This window comes from Lacerta agilis, chromosome 14 (assembly GCF_009819535.1).
Source record: "Lacerta agilis isolate rLacAgi1 chromosome 14, rLacAgi1.pri, whole genome shotgun sequence".
In the NCBI taxonomy this organism is placed as follows: domain Eukaryota; kingdom Metazoa; phylum Chordata; class Lepidosauria; order Squamata; family Lacertidae; genus Lacerta; species Lacerta agilis.
Window position 1 is genome coordinate 31,095,139 of NC_046325.1, and position 17,061 is coordinate 31,112,199.

Sequence of the window (17,061 nt, forward strand, 5' to 3'; positions counted from 1 at the left end):
GAGGGATGGGGACAAAACTGGACTAAAGCTATTTCTGCCTGCCTTTGGTTCTGGCTCCACCTGCTGTCGGGCTCGCTGCCTGCCTGCCTGCCTGCCTAGTCCATGAATGCTGCTGCCATTTACATGATTTGGAAGACGAGCCGCTGCTGTTGTGGCGGACGCTGTGCGCTACCAAAGGCCCAGGAATCCACCGCCTCCCATTTTCATGAATCAAAACATAAATCAAAATGTCTCCAGCTTCCAAGATGGCAAAGATGAGCTTGGAAACAGTTTGCTTTGCAGCTGCTTTAAGTAACAGAAAAACTGGGTCTCGGTCTTCAGTCGCCGCCTCTCTTCTATGGCCGCCGCAGCTTCTGCAGGTGCCCAAATGCAGCCGCCTCTGGAGAGGAGCCAGCTCAGGTATAGAATCCAAACGCTCGTAAAAAGATGTAGCGGAGGAATCACCCCCGTTTTCCTATTGGCCTCCTGTGAAGCCACTCTTCCGTCCCTTGACCAATCAGACTTCCCAAAAAATAAAGCCCGCCCCTCCTTGATTAAGGTCTCTGTGTGGATGTGTTTCTCTTCTCTCTTCTTCCTCGCGGGTCCTTTGCCTGTCAATCAATCAAGCATAGGCGCAACACTGCCCTAAGCTCCAATTGGCGATTGGGCTAGTCAATTCGTGATTTCACGCCAGCGATTGGGCTCTGAAATGACGTCTGTCATTGTCAAAGCCGCTCTTTCCCATTGGCTGAGCCCGACGTACCAGGGGAAGGGCGGCGATTGGCCAGACGCCGTGCCGATCGGAACGGAGGCAGCTACGCAGGCGGACGACCCGCACTCTGATTGATCAAACGGCGTAGGGACCGCGCAGGGATTGGTCGCTCTACAGCGGAGTGGGCGGGCCTCATAGGGCGGTGCCCGGGTTGCTGAGGAGGAGGAAGATGGCGCCGTGAGGGGGGTCCCAGCCGCTGCCGCCTCCTCTTTCTATCCGGTGAGTGAGCCCAGCGGGGCGGGCCCGGGGTCGTGAAGAAGTGGGAGGAGAAAGCAAGGGATGGGAACGCGGGGGCGTGTGGAGGAAGAGGAGGGGTCTGTGCTGTTGGAGGGGGGCCTTCGAGGGAGGGGGCCGAGCGCGCGAGCGGGACTGAAGCAACTGGGACCGGAAGGGGGCGGGGCTAAGACGAGAGCCCGCCTCCTCGGGGGACCCATAAGAGAGAGGGGGGGAAACAAGGCATGGGAGAGGGAGAAGGGGCTTGTGGTCGTCGACTGGTTCCTGGGGTCAGAGGGCATGTGGGGAGAGGGAGCAGACGGGGTTTGTTTGTTTGTTTTTTTCCCTGGGCTCGGACTTTTAATAGCAACCTGATATCAAGCAGGTGAAGCTTTCTGCAGGTCCTCTGCTTTCATGTTAGCAAAAAAGGTGCCTGTCTCTTGATAAGCTTCTGTATGTCAGGTTGCTTTTGAAGGTACATGAGTGTTAGTGGTAGCTGTTGTGGTGGTCGGTTTACTAGCCTTAACAATGGACAGAAAAGGGGGGCACAGCCAAGGGTATTTAGAAGGTGTGCAGGAGATGGGCAGGGACTGAGCAGGGGTCAGAAGAAGATAAGCACTGGATGCAAAGGTAGCTAGCAAGGGAAAGAGGAGCAGGGCAGGGATAAGTGGCTCAAGGGCAGGCACTGAGCAGAGACAATCTCCTGATTGTGGGCATGGATAAAGGGGGGAACAAGGTGTACAGGGAGACACGTGGTTATTGGGTTAAGTGACGGGGGGGGGGTCCTCATACCAAGGGAAAAATAGGTGAGTGAATTGAGTTGGGAGGCACTGGATAGTCATGTAGTAGAAAACAGAATTTGAATGTGACTAAGGAAGAGCAGCGACCAGTGGAAAGGTGCAAAGATAATTTGGTGGCATGAAGAAGGTTGGGTCCCATATGTTTGGAAGGGCCTAGGTTGTGCATTCAAAAGAAGGAGGTTGATGGCTGTTAAGTCAAGTAGCACAAGTAAAAGGTAGGTATGAGATGGTGCTTGAGGGTCGATGTGTTGGTGGCTGACTACTGGTGCACGTATGGGCATGTGGTTATAGCATACAGGAATATAGTTTACAGGAGAAAGTGTGGGTGGCCCAAGAGCAAGAGAGAACATGTGGTCATAGATCCAGGAAGGTATGGAGAGAGGTGGGAATGACATACATGCGGGACAGTCAGTGGTAATAAGAGGGTGGGCACATACTTAAATAATAGTGGGGAAGCAACAGGCATAAACAAGCGTGGATTAACAAGTCCATTGATGTTTTTGAATAAAAGATTGTATTTTTAATTTGTTGTGAGAATTATGATGTGTCTTTTTCAAAACAACAGTGCAGCTTAAAATGAAACAAATTCTAACATAAGCAACAATTTAAAGTCTACACTAACTAAAGCAATACATCGCTTAGGACCCAGGTATTTGCTGGATCCTCTTCTCCCATAGCAACCCACAAGTTCATTATGATTGTCACTGGAAGGCCTTTATTCTGGTGCTCCTCTCTATCTAAAGTGTTGTGGGTGATGACTGTACAGAGCCTTTTCTGTGGTGTTTCCTGACTTTTGGAGCATTCTCCCAAAGGAGGGCTCCTCCTGCCCTGGAGACTTGATTAGGCACCAGGCAAAAGTGTTTGTTTCCACAGACTTTTAAGAACTGCTGATTTAAGCATTTTTAATTTAGAACTGTTTGATTTTGCTGTTTATTTGAATGAGCTATTGCTGCTATATGATTTATTTATTTATTATTAGATGTGTTGTTTCTTACTGTTGGTCACCAGTCATCACCATAAATGCAAAATGTACATTATATAGATAAAGTAATACATTATAAAATAGAATCCATGGATTGTATCCAATGCTAGTCAGACTAGAGCCACTGAAATGATTGGACATGACTAATTATTATTTTCAGTGGGTTTACTCAAAGTAGAATTTAGTTGGATACAATCCCATGATACACTCAGACATGCTAAATTATAGAGGCCCCTAGGTATACTGAAGGTATGCCTTCTCCCTTTCCCCCCGGTCCCATATACAGGTATAGTATCTATCCTCTTTGTTCACTTTTGATTTTGTCAGTTCAGACACATAAAAAGTACACAGTAATAAATTGGTTAGTCTCTATGATGCTATAGGACTTGTGTTTGATACAGAACTACCCATTTGGAATTTGCCCCTGGACTTCCGGCGGCGACGCCATCGCGGGCGGTCGTGGGTTGCCTCGGCAGCGAGGGGACCCAGGCTGTCCCGGGGGTTGGAGCCCCGCTACTGCAAAGCGGGGCTCCGGTGAGGCGCGGGAAGAGCGTCCCGCGCCTTGGGCTCCCCGGCGGGCCCACTATGGCTCCGAACCCTTCCCCCGTTCCCCCTGTAAAGGGGGAGTGGGGGTGAAGGGACTACGGAGCCGGGCTATAGGGGAAATGCCCCAACCGGGACGGCGAAGCGGCGGCCGCCGCTCGCGGTGAGCGACAACGTTCTCCCTGCAGAAAGAAAAAAAAAGGAAGCCTGGTGGTCGTGAGTACTGAGATTGGACTTATTTCTGACTTTTTCTGACATTTAACGACCCGGGAGGTATTACGAAAAGGAAGCCTGTTTCCCTCCCTTCGGTGGAAAGAAAATAACTGTATTGACAGACTGTTGCTACAGTGATGGTTACAATGTTTTAACTTTTGACAAGTGAGATTGTTTGAATTTCCCTTTGGGGGTTAAGACAGTGGAAAATATCTCCTTTTGGATTTGTAATTCTTGCGCCCTGGCTCCAGGAAAAATGTCTGCGAAGGCTTGAGACTGAGTGGAAAAGTACTGGCATTAAGAGGAAAAACATTGAAATCTGACACCTATGCCCACTTCAGCCATGCTGGGTTTCGTTTTTGAGCTGGTCCTGGACTCTGGACTAACTGATGAACAAAGGATTATTTTTCTGAGGCTTGAACTGAGCAACCAGAAACTGGTGTTGCTGAACCGGGATATGGCAGAAAAGGTATTTCCCACAGAGGAGACTTTCCAGAATATTGCTGCAATGGAAGAGAACCTTGGCAAAGAGCTGAAGGGGATCATGGAAGAACAGAGCAAAACGGCTTGGCATCTCCGAGAAGATTTACTAACAAAAGAAGAATGGGATGAAGAAACGGAGATGCTGGAAGGTGAAGAATTGTGTACCCTGATGCTTTATGCAAGGATTTCTGTGAACTGTGTCTGGATCTGTGGATGTACAAGAAAAGAGGACAATTCGAGGAGTGGTCTTCAAGTAAGAAGGAAAAGGAAAATGGTTAGAAGTGGGATAGGATGAACTGTATTGTTAGCCTGAAGCTGGTGGGTCAAGTTATTTTTCTTTTAAGCTTTTAAACTAGATAAGGGATATTTCGTTTTATTTCTATATTAGCAGCAGTTTTAGAGAAAGAAGCTGTTTGATATGATTTGATCCAAGAACAATTTGTTAAGATATGAAGGATAATTTGTTAAGATATGTTAATAATATGTTAAGATACAAAGAATAATATGTTTTGTGATTAACTATATGAAGTTGCAATATGATCTGATTTTATACAAGATAAGGACAAAAATATTATTGTAAACTAAAAAAAAATAAGATTTTTTGAAGAATGTTTAGTTTTGAATTTTGAAGTGAATTTAATTTTAGAGATATGAAGTTATTAAAGTAAATTTGGAATAGGAACCGAAGGAGAGAAAACAGGGGAAGTCATAATGATGATTCGACCAAGATTTTTTTTTTTTTAAATAAGAAGAAGAATTGTTAGTATGTATGTATTTGTTTAGTCATAGTGGTGGGTAAGTGTTGGGGTTAATGTTGGTGAAGGTGATGGAGTGTTTTGTGTTATGAAAAACTAATAAAATCTTTATAAAAAAAAAAAGGAATTTGCCCCTATTCAATTCACTGGGACTTGCTTCTGTGCCGCCACAGTTAGGATTCCCCCTCCTCAACCACTTTAGACTAAGCATTCCCAGGTCCTCAGTCCTTTCCTTGTGCCTTTTTAGAGTCCGTTTCCCACTCTTGTGTCTGCTGGCACAACATGCTCTAAAATTGTACTCCTTGCTGTGGGATGTGGGATGGTGCAAGGAGAATCTTGAGAATCCTACCAATTGAATCCTACCAATTGAAATAAGTGATGTTGTGGTTTTTTTTAAGAGTCTGAGCACTAGTTACTATGTACAAATACTGATTTCACACACTTGTTAGTTATTCCAGTGGAATGAGGGGAACCAGCTCTTAGAACTGTCATTTCCCACCCCCACCCCAATATAAATGCTTTATGCAGTATACACACTAGACTTTCTGGGGGATGCCAGTCTTTCCTCTGGGGGAGCTCAAAACTACTAGCTATTGAAAATTTGGGAGTATCTCCCATAAGCATGGACCCCTTCTGCACTTAGGAAATGGATTCAGTGGTGACTTGGCTCAGAGCCTGCTAGTTCAATTATTTTATTGCTTTTTCTGTCTGAAAGTGAGAGGGGGGCATCCAGATCTTTGTGGTGCTCAAAGAGAAGCTTTTTACATCTGCTGACCCGTACTGTTTCCATAGCCTAGTCAGAACAAAGAGTGAAAGAGGACTGTTGCCATGATCTTGCATTGAAATATAATGTGGCATGCCCTGTTTCAGTCCATCAAACACTTTTTGTGTTTGTTCTCCACTAACTTCAGTGATTTCTTAAGCTCTGACTTGGGGTTGGTAGCTTTTGCTCATCGGTAAGTAGCAGACATGTTAATCCTGGCCATGTATCATTTAAATCAGAATTCAGGTTGAAATCCTAACCTCACTTGCCTGGAAGTAAGCCCCATTGAATTCAGTAGGACTTCTGAATAGGCATGGTTAAGATTACACTTTCATCACCACCGTCATGCTTTCCTATATCAAAATCTGTTCACTTTCACTCAGTTTGATGCAAACAAATTCCCACCTACTCACCAGCAAGACTTGCAATATACTTTCCTAAGCAGCTGCTAACTACTCATAGTCCCACATGGTGCAAACAGCAGAAGTTTAAAGCAGGCAACAGAGCAACCACCTCCTGCAGAAAAAAGAAGGGGATGTAGTTACTGGTATTTTAACAATGTACTGGGAGTCTAGGCCATGTCAGCTTGCTCTGCTCTTGTTTATTTGTGTTTGAGACTAGGGTGGATGCTACTTTATTCATGGCTACCATGCCAGTTGGCAGAGGTACCAACTTGAATAAAATATTGTGGGGGCCCAGGGTAAGCCCCACCCCACATAATCAATCACATGACACAGTGCACACACCCCATTTGAACGGAAATGCCCATCAACTTTGTGGGTGCCTGGCCCCCTCAAATATATTATTATGGGGGCCGAAGCCCCCACGGCCCTAGGAATTGGCTCCTATGCCAGTTGGAAACCATGCCAAGACTTCCACCAAGACTTTTGATTCAGTGTACCCTGTAAGAGATTTCTGGACTCTTGGGCATTGGTCACTTTTTGAAATGCTAATCATGCATTTAGAGGAAGTCTTTATACCAAGGGTAGGGAACCTAAGCCCCTACCAATGTTGCTGGACTACATCATCCTTCACTATCAAATCATGCTGCTTGAGGCAGGCAGGACTTAGAATCCGAACAATATATGGAGGACCACCAATTCCCCACCTGTGCTTTACATGGACTCTTTGACTGATGTGGGATCCAGTCCTAGAGACAGCTGCAAAGATACAAGTTAAGGTACATGTAAAGGGACCTTAGTTAGTACTCTCCACTGAGCAAGCATTGGCCTATATGGCTGAACTTTTTCTTTACTGGGAGAGACTTGCTTAGCTATGATGCTTTCTGGGGCCATCCTTAGGAATGTTTATGCAAACAGATTTTTGCTATCTGGGAAGTGAATTGCTGCCCATTTGTTCTCCCAGCATGCATTTGGATGTGAGAAAACTATTAGCTTTCCACAGGTCTTGGGCAAATTGGTGTTTCTCAGCCTAACCTACATGACAAGATTGTTGTGAGTGTACATGACATAAGAAATATGAAGCACCTAGTTCAGACTGCCTCTAGTTGTCTGTGGTGATTAGTAAGTTCCACTAGATGAGGATAAGAGTGGCAAACTTCATTTGCACTGCCAAGCCTCATTTTCCTGGTTCCCAGCAGCAGGCAGCCCTGAGATGGATATGCCTTGAGAGTAGAAATGCTGGATGGGCAGGATACAAATTTGTTAAATAAATCAAGAACACCGTTCTCCAGATCTAGGCTATGGATAAGATTTTTTTCTTAAGACTTCTTTCCCATATTTTATTCCATCATGGAACCCAGCGCTGCATATGGGTTGGTTCCCAGGAGGTCTCCCATCCAGACACAGACCAGAGGCAGACCCTGCTTAGCTTCTGCAAGGTAGCACATTTGTGTGCCTTCAGACCATACCTTAGACCTGTGATCAAGAGATTTAAATATGCTTTAAAAATAATAATAATCCTAAGGCTCTCTGATTTTTGTGGATATTGCCATTGTGGATGCAGGCCTCAGTAAACAGCTAGCCATCTTTCCTTTTTGCAGATACAGAGGACAGCATGGCTGCCACTGCTGCTGTCAGTCCCAGTGAATACTTGCAGCCTGCTGCTTCGACAGCTCAGGTAGGTCTTTTAAATTTTTGTGGCTTAGTGGTGTCGCTGCATGAGGAGACGATGGATGTTGGTTCCAGTTACAGGACAGCAATGCTTGTGTGGTAGGGTCCTGGGCTGTAAGTACCGGGTAAAGAAAGGCATTGACTGACCGGCTTTTGTAGAACTGAAGCTCAAAGGCAGATGATCCATCTGCAAAGAAAGCCTAGCTGACAGTCAAGTCCTCACATGTTTCCTTGATCTTTGATTACTAACTTGCATGTTCAAAAAAAGCATGTGGGATATTACTGCTTCAGAATTCAGGTGGCAAATGCTATGTTTTAATGCTCTCCCATGTGAAAGTGGTTTCTGTGTAGAAAACATGTCAGGGAAAAGGCTATGTCAGAATGCTCTCCTCTTTGTATAAGCAGGAATTCCCCCATCTCCTGTCATTCTGAAGTGGTACAGACCCAATTTGGCTACTCCATGTTTTCCTTTCTAAATGTGTAATTGGTCCCAATACATGTTTAATGCATACCCACCCTTCAGATTGGGTTGGATGCCCTATATAAATATTCCTTGGGTCAAGTAAGCACAGTTCCTGAACATTTGCTTGATGAGCTGTTAACTAGCGGAGGCGCTTTTCCCAAAGCCTTTGCTCCTGGCAACCCTTTCTTTCCCAGATGATAGCCTCTGCTTTAGCAAAAAATGAGGCAGAGAAAGGTATTTGCATTCTGTACGTCAAAGAAAAGAGAGGGCATGTACACCACAGGGATTTGGAATCCTATGTGAAAGAGATAATTATTTCATTGGTTTCCTGAACTCCCAGAGCACTGGGAGCCCGGAGCCACCCACTCAAAACACACAAAGGAGGTGGCCTGAAAAAAGCTTGCACTGCTGTGATTTGCTGTAGAAGTTAGAAAGGCCTTTTAAACGTGGAACTTTTTTAAAGTTTTTTTTTTTTTACAAAGCCAAGTTTAAGAAGTCTTTCTAGCAGCTGTGGCAATGGCACAGGCATTCACCTGACCACCTCACCCAGATTGCCTGGCTCTGAGAGAGAGACGGCAAGCTTCTGGCAGCTGCTGTGATTAGCTCTTTGTGGGGTGCTACCAATCATACAGATCCATCATTGCCATGTGGCTTTTCTCCACTGTTAGTGGCATGGAGGAGACCTCATGCCACTTTCTAACCCATGTGGCAAGCAGGGGTACCAACTTGAATAAAATATGGATGGGGCAAGTAAGGCCCGCCCCAAATAATTAATCACAAGACACAACACACCATTTGCATGGCAATGCCCATCAACCTGGGGAGGGGCAGCCCCATCAAATAGGGGCACCTAAGGGACCTTGACCCTTAGGAGTTGGCTCCTATGGTGGCAAGCTACTGTAGAAGTGCAGCTGTTGGGGGAACGACATCTGCCATGTAATTTCAGTTTCGGGTGACTTCTTTCTTGCTTGATATTTGTGTAAAGTTGGCCTGAGAGAAGCATTTTAGGTGCAGAATGAACAGGAGCATAGATACCCTCTGAAGCACAGTTAATGTTCCGATTCCAGCCCTCTTCCTTTGTGTGAATGTTTCAGGAATCTCTTTTGTTTCCTCGCCATCATCAAAGAGCATCTCTATTTGCACACTACAGGAAGCAGAGGTCTCTGAAAACTCCAGAATATCCCCTGACCTGTTTTCATGTGCTCTCTTGGCGATGGAGAGAAATCAGCATTTATATGCTCTTGTTCTTCAAACGTGTGTTTGAGCAGTATTGAGGGCAATGCTCCTCAGTAACCCCACAAAAGCTTCTGGTGTTATTCTTGAGTCTAGTAACAAGTTGGTGGGTCTTGCCAATGGGACTGAGGTTATAAAGGGTTCCTCTGTAGATACAGCAGGAAATGAAAACTTTGTTCTTTTTTTTTGGAAACGTTATAATGAGGAGTAAGGCATAGTTATATCTTAGCTTCCATTTGGGCCTCAGGGAGCCTTAATGGAAAGCAGAGGACAGGAAAATGCCTGTAGTCAATTTATCTGCAATCAAGAGACAGGGGAAGTCTGCCTACAATGTGGAGATGACACTGACTTAGCTTTATAGGAATGTTGGATTTTGAGACTATGTAGGTGGAGCACCTTAGGCACTCAGAGTGCAATATATTGTTATTCTTAGAAACTACACTAGATTGTTGAAGTCAAATTCAGTGGTGAGATCTGCTTATTTGAGAATGTGATACTGTGCACCCTTAGAACAAAGCCCCATATATTAGTTGTGGAAATTAAGACACTGCCCACACATTGGGCTTCCTTCCTTTCCAGCTATGCTATGCTGAATCTGAAACAACCTGTTTGTTGCCAGCCTACCTGTAACACAACTCTTCTGTTCCTGTAGGATTCTCAGCCATCTCCACTAGCCCTGCTTGCAGCCACATGTAGCAAAATCGGTCCTCCAGCTGTAGAAGCAGCAGTTGCCTCTCCTGCCCCTCCTCAGCCTGCTCCTCGGAAACTGGTGCCCATCAAGCCTGCTCCCCTCCCGCTGAGCTCCAGCAAGAACAGCATTGGGATTTTGTCATCCAAAGGGAACCTCTTCCAAATCCAGGGGTCTCAGCTCGGGACATCCTATCCCGGCGGGCAGTTGGTGTTCACTATCCAGAACCCAACTGTGATCAACAAAGGGGCCCGCTCACCTGCCAACATCCAGTACCAGGCAGTTCCGCAGATCCAGACGGCATCAGGGCAGACCATTCAAGTACAGCAGAACTTGGGCAACCAGATACAGATTATTCCCAGTACCATCACCCCTTCTTCCTCTTCCTCGTCAGCATCCTCCTCCTCCTCCTCAACAACTCATAAGCCTGTGCCAATCAAGCCAGCACCCGCTCATAAGACACCACCAACAGCTGTCCATAACGCGAGCAACGTGGTCAAGTTAACTGGCACCGGCGGCAACGTCACTCTTACCCTGCCAGTGAGCAACCTGGTGAGTGCCGGGGACACCAGTGCTCAAACTCAAATCGTCCCAGACAGCCCCTCCAAACCGAGCAAAAAGGCCCGGAAGAAAGTGGTATCCTCACCCCAGGCAGCTGCAATGGCTGTGACAGAGCAAGTGGAGACGGTCTTGATAGAAACGACGGCCGACAACATCATCCAAGCAGGGAACAACCTGTTGATTGTGCAGAGCCCGGGATCTGGGCAGCCAGCGATGGTCCAACAGGTGCAAGTGGTCCAACCCAAACAGGAGCAGCAGGTGGTTCAGATTCCACAGCAGGCTCTGCGCGTGGTCCAGGCAGCCTCCGCCACTCTCCCAACCGTTCCTCAGAAGTCCCCGCAGAACTTCCAGATCCAGACAACTGAGCCAATTCCCACTCAGGTATTTGGGGCTTTCAGTTGCAGGTCAAGTATGCCTGGAATTATGGGGTGAAATTGGGGCTGGGGTGGGAGAAATTACAATCTCCTAAGCATAGTAAAGTACATACTCAATGGATTTTTTGCTCATTTGAGTGTGTCTGTATGCATGTGCACACACACATAATGCATGCATATAAAATTTAGGGATTCCATTTTCTCAACCAAGATATAAAAAATGCTAAGGTTATGTGCAAATTATTTAGCAAGCGGTCTGATCCAGTAATTTTCAGTCGGCGTGAAAAAACATATTTCTGTAGTGGGGCCTGCAGTGCTTGGAGGTAATTGTTGTCCCCTGCCCCCCAACATCCCCAGACATGGGTACTAAGCTCTGGTTCCCCCACCTCACACCAATAACTTTATTTGGATCTAGGTCTGTTGGTTATTTTTTCACTTCTAAACTGCCCCATCTCTTGAAAATAAGATGTCTACTTTCACCAAACTCTTAAATCACATTTAATTTGTTTTGATTTATTTTATTTTACTTATTTATAGAATTTCTTCTTCTTGCACCCGGTGTGGCTTACAAATAATTAATACATTTTTTAAATAAAGCATCCCAAACTTTTTTTACTGCAACTAGGAGGCAAAGAAAATCAGTGAAGGTTGCATTTCTGTTGTGCCATATGGCATGTTAAACCTTTTAGTAGTAGTAGTGGTAGTTTTGGAGCCAGACTTCTTGTTCAGGATTAAAAAACAATTGAAGTTATCTGGTAATATTAATGTCTATATTGCAATAAAGTGAAATAACTACATTTTTTTTTGAAATTGCCAAAAGTGGAATGGTGACAAGACAAGTGTATAAGAGAGTACGCTTGGCATAAGGAATTATCACAGTGATAGGGATAAGGTATAATATAGGGAGGTGGGTAGCCCATGTTCATTATGATGAAGGTATCTATATTAATGAAAGGATAGAAAATGTGTCTGTATTAAGAAAGTGTTGCATAATCTACAAGAAAGCTATAAAAGGGTAATGGGAGACCACCAAAATGGGAAGCTGCAGACTGCACGCTTTTTCCTTTTTGTGTCATTCGTTTAGGTCTATTTCAAGACACCTTCCGGTGAGCTGCAGACAGTGCTTCTGCAGGAAGCCCCAGGTGTAACTGTGGCACCTTCTTCCACTGCCTCCTCTGCCACTTCCTGCAGCAGTCCTGCACCCCGCAGCTCCCAGACAGGAGGAAGTACCAAAAAGACCGGGGCTCGCAAAGAGCGCGCCCTGCCAAAGATCGCCCCTGCCGGAGGCATCATCAGTCTCAATGCCGCTCAGCTTGCTGCTGCTGCTCAGGCAATGCAGACCATCAGCATCAATGGGGTGCAAGTTCAAGGCGTTCCTGTCACCATCACCAACACAGGAGGTAGTGTATGTGATATGTAATGAACCTGTGATGAGCAGCATATCCAGATGGATATAGCTTTCCTGGAGGGATATGTGTTTTGTGTGTGTGTGTGTGTGTGTGTGTGTGTGTGTGTTTGAGGTTTGGAACAACACCAGGGAAACATGGAGAGAAATGGCATAGAGACAAGGGAGACTAGGACAGCCATAGAACAAAACCGAATTTAAGTGGAATTAATTTCTGAGTACACTTGCTTTAGGAATGGGCTGCCTAAAGAATGTCTCTCTTGTGCCCTGCAAATCTTGTTGCACATAGTTTACGGCACATATAAAAGTTGATATGGTAGGCAATGAAACCCTTACTGCTTGAGGTCTCTGTTTCAAGCTGCTTTTCATAATTATCTTCCTGGGTAGGAGGTGCAAGCTTGGGAATGTATTGACCTACTTACCCAGAATGAGGACAAGTTGCCAAATGGACGCAGGAGAACGGCTACTTCTGATGGCCAAAGCAGCCCCAAAATATAGTGGCAGTGCTGTTATAGCAGATGCTTTTAGTCTTCAGCCCCTCGCGCGCGCCCCCCACATGCACACTTCAGGAGAGTTATGCTCAAGAGTGCCAGAGGACCTTCTGGCTTTTGTAAGGCATCCTTATGCTATCTCAAATGCATGCGTGGTGTGTCCTTGCACATACGGCTATAATAGCACCACCACCCCTTTCTGCTTTTGTACACTTGCTGACTGGGGAAATAAGGAGTCAGGCAACACTTATTACTTCTGCTTCTCTGAGACTGAAAAGGTTATTAGAGGCTTGGTGTTCATAATACAGCAAGATGTCAGAGGAAGCAGTGGGATGTGGGAAGCAGGTAGGGCTGTGAAGGAGAACTCCAGCGAGAACTAAAACCAGGGGTGATAGAGCTGATAAGGCTGGGGAGAACCTTGGTGCCTGGTCCCAGGCAGGAACGAAATCCTGGCATTCAGAACCTTGGGTAGTTCTTCAAGCCCAATGCAGTACTGACATGTAAAAAGGCAAAGGAGAAAAGTTTAAATGAGGGGCCTTGATATCTTGGCCTAACTTTCTATGGAGCTTTAGTGGTGTAACTGTACCTTCCCCACTGAATTTGGGCATATCTTAGTATTGGACTAAGCTTCATCCATCTTTCTTCCTGCAGGCCAGCAACAGCTGACGGTGCAGAACGTCTCTGGCAACAACCTGACCATCAGTGGACTGAGCCCCACCCAGATTCAGCTGCAGATGGAGCAAGCACTCCTGGGGGACCTACAGCCCGGGGAGAAGAGACGGCGGATGGCTTGCACTTGCCCCAATTGCAAGGATGGGGAAAAGAGGTAAGGGAAGAAGCCCCAAGGTCTCTCAACAAATTGCTGCTCTGGCAATAAATGCTTCTGTTCCTGCATTAGGATTTGGGTGGCAGCGACAGGGTGGAGATTATTTCCAAAGGAGCAGCTGGTTGCTACTTGGTACCAGTTAGCAGTGTTGCTGCTATTTAAGTCATCCTTGGAGAGCTAGCATAGCTGTCAACTTTCCCCTTTTTTGCGGGAAATTCCCTTATTCCAGCGCCATTTCCCACTGCAAAAAAGGGAAGGTTGACAGCTATGGCCGTTTCCCAACGCAAAAAAAGGAAGGTTGACAGCTATGGAGCTAGTAATCTGATCACTGAGGTTTCACCAGGGCACTCTGCTTTGAAGTCAAGTTTTCCCAGGTCTTTGCACACAAGTTAAGACCACACATGGTTCTCACCCCTTTTATTTCCCTCCAGGCTGGGGGATCAGGGGAAGAAGAGGCACATCTGCCATGTGCCTGAATGTGGCAAGACCTTCCGCAAGACCTCCCTGCTCCGGGCCCACGTGCGCCTGCACACAGGCGAGCGCCCTTTCGTCTGCAACTGGGTCTTTTGTGGGAAGCGATTCACACGTAGTGACGAGCTACAGCGGCATGCCCGGACGCATACAGGTTGGTCACCTCTGCTTCTCTCTCCCACCTGCACCCCTGCTCTTTGAGTCGTATAACACTAATGGGTAGGGAAAGCACTTTATAAATCCTAATTACTCTAGCATCTTCTCTGAGTCATCTGTATGACAACCATGTAAGGCAGGCATGGCCAAACTTGGCCCTCCATATGTTTTGGGACTACAATTCCCATCACCCCTGACCACTGGTCCTGTTAGCTAGGGATGATGGCAGTTGTAGTCCCAAAACATCTGGAGGGCCAAGTTTGGCCATGCCTGATGTAAGGCAAGCCTATGAGGCTGGTGTTGTTTCACAGATGGAGAACTAAGGCTTGAGAGGCAGTGGCCTAGCTCCTGCTTTGATGGTGAGCCTGTCTTTGGGCTGTACTATTGCGGAGTGGGGTTTGCTCACCATTAAATGCTTCCTCATACAGACATTAATTCCTCATATAGAAAATTAGATCTAAGGGAGAAGTGTTCTAGTCTAGCTTTCCCCAAACCCACTTGTCTTCTGCGTGCTGGAACTTTATATAGAAAAGTGTTGAGTTATATGTGTCCCCACCTGCAGGCTGGAGTGGTGTAGCTCAGAGATGAGAGTTTACTACCTTGGAAAGGACTAAGCTAGATTCTTGCTTGAGGCCACCCAATGAGAGACTCATGGGCTCACAGGTCATGGTTATAACTACCCTGCACCAAATTCTTCTCTAAAGCAACTTGCCTCTGAGCTCACCCAAGCCTTAAACATGTTGCTGTTCAAGCATAGCTGTTTGCATCATAACTATTGCACAGCTACAATGGCCGTACGGTGGCTGTTACAAGTGTGGTGAAGATTTGGGGCTCAATATGTTGTTGGATTAAAACTCCCATCATCCCTGACTGTTAGCCATGCTGGTTGGAGCTGAGGGGAGATGGAGTCCAGCAAGGAGAACCACAGGCTCCCCACAACCCTAATGTAAATATCTGTTATAAGCTTTGCTTAAAGAAGGTACCCCAAACATCAGGCTGAGACTCCTGTATGCTCCCTGTAGCATACAGGACATGCTGAAGGTGATAAGCCATTCATGTTATGAATGTCTGTATATGCGGTTTTCATTTACTTATAAAAGCTGAAAGCTTCAGTCCATCCAAGCCAAGCACCTATCACCACATCTCATGTCAGTGAATCCTACCAGTTAATTTACACGTTTGTGTAAACTTGTATCGCACATGCCGACGTCGCTCTCGTTTCCTTCCTTTCGGCAGGCGACAAGCGTTTTGAGTGTGCCCAGTGCCAAAAGCGCTTCATTCGAAGCGACCATCTGACAAAGCACTATAAAACTCACCTGGTCACCAAGAACTTGTAGGGCTGGGTGCAATTGGAAAAGGAAAGGGAGCAGTGTGGGTGCCAGCGACCCTTTGCCATGAAGGATGGTCTCTGCGAAAGGACAGCGAAATGCCCAAGCAACCCTCCTGACTGGGACAACATCTGCACAAAGAAGGGAGTTAACAGCCGCTGTTCTTTCCATCGGATGACCTCCGCCTCCTTGCACACTCTGTCAAGGTGCATCAGACACTGTGGTTTCAGTCTGGGATGAAGGAGAAACAACATCGCTTCCAAGTGAATTGGCTAAAAATCAGCACAAAGCCCAGTAGCGGGCAGCGAAAAGATGGGGGCGGGGTGGGGGAGGGGGGAACAAAGCAAAGTGCATCCACCCAGTGGCCTGAGGAGCCCACCAAGCGAATGCCCTGCTCCGCTGCACCAAAGGGCCTCCTTGTGTGTTTGATAGTAGCACCAGCGAAACTATACCCCACTTGTAATCTTGATTCCCTCTTCCCGCCCACCTCTATGTGCTTGTGAAGCTTTTGAATGGTGGGCAGGGAAGCTGCCCAAAATGGGACTCTCTCTGCACCCCCAGCACATTCCTACTTTATATTTAAAATTATAAATATATATAAATATATATATCTATATATATTAAAAAAAACTAAACCTTAGGAAGCCCCCTGTTTTTTCTACGGAGAAGGTTGCCTTATATTTTCCTCCAAATTATGTATTGTGAGCAGTTTTTATTTTTTATTTAATGATTCCTCCTTTTTTTAAAAGAAAGTCTCACTCCAATGAAAGATGCAGGCACAGTCCCAAGCCCCTGTGCTAAGGCAAGAGCTCTGCACCCAGGCCTATGAATTAGGGGAGTGGGGTGCTCTTGTGTGTACACACAGCTTCCTATGGTGTGCAAGCAGCAGCACTTTGCTCAGGAGAGTGGAGAAAGTCATATGTGTGAACGGGATTCCTTGTTTGTTTGTAGCAGAACTGATGGATCAGAGCCATGTGCCCTGATTCAGACAGCCACGAGGGCAGCAGAAATCTGCTCTTAACACATGGAAGGCATTTGGCAAACCCTGTGGTGTATAGCATGCACTTCAGCACTGAACGAATGATGCTGCTCCATGTGTGGAAACAGATTGTTTTTAATGCATTGGGGTGATGGGCTGCAACCCAGTGGGAGGTTGCAGACTGCCGAGCCCTATTGAAGTGAGCTAATTATTTGTGTGCCGAAATGCAAGCATTGTTCTTCCAGAACTGAAGGGTGTTCTCTCGCCTCTCTCCTTCCCACTCACCTTATGTTCCATCATATTTCTTTCCAGAAAACTAGTGTTTCCTCCTGCTTTTTTTTCTAAAACAGAAGTCTGATGCAGCCCCTTTTGTGTATTATAGTGTATATTGTATCATAGACTATATATTGCGTTATGTGTTTCCTACATGTTTCAGAAGCATACGGCTTGTTATTTTTGAGCTTTTAAATTAAAAAAAAATCCACTTTATTTTTTAGTTGTAACGGCTTGA

The 17,061-nt window shown here is 46.1% G+C and overlaps 1 protein-coding gene across 2 annotated transcripts; it reads left to right on the forward strand.

Annotated features, from left to right (window-relative positions):
• Window positions 1-827: 827 nt before the first annotated feature.
• On the forward strand, window positions 828-16,195 carry SP2 (Sp2 transcription factor). 2 transcript variants are annotated; one of them, XM_033171290.1, is made up of 7 exons: window positions 828-970; window positions 7,506-7,582; window positions 9,924-10,901; window positions 11,979-12,294; window positions 13,442-13,616; window positions 14,048-14,241; window positions 15,480-16,195. In XM_033171290.1, the coding sequence occupies exons 2-7, from the start codon at window positions 7,520-7,522 to the stop codon at window positions 15,578-15,580; spliced, it is 1,827 nt and encodes a 608-aa protein (XP_033027181.1). In that variant the 5' UTR covers window positions 828-970; window positions 7,506-7,519; the 3' UTR covers window positions 15,581-16,195. The 2 variants fall into 2 exon arrangements, with proteins under 2 accessions (XP_033027181.1, XP_033027182.1); XM_033171291.1 differs by lacking the exon at window positions 828-970 and adding an exon at window positions 1,758-1,979.
• The last annotated feature ends 866 nt before the right edge of the window (window positions 16,196-17,061 follow it).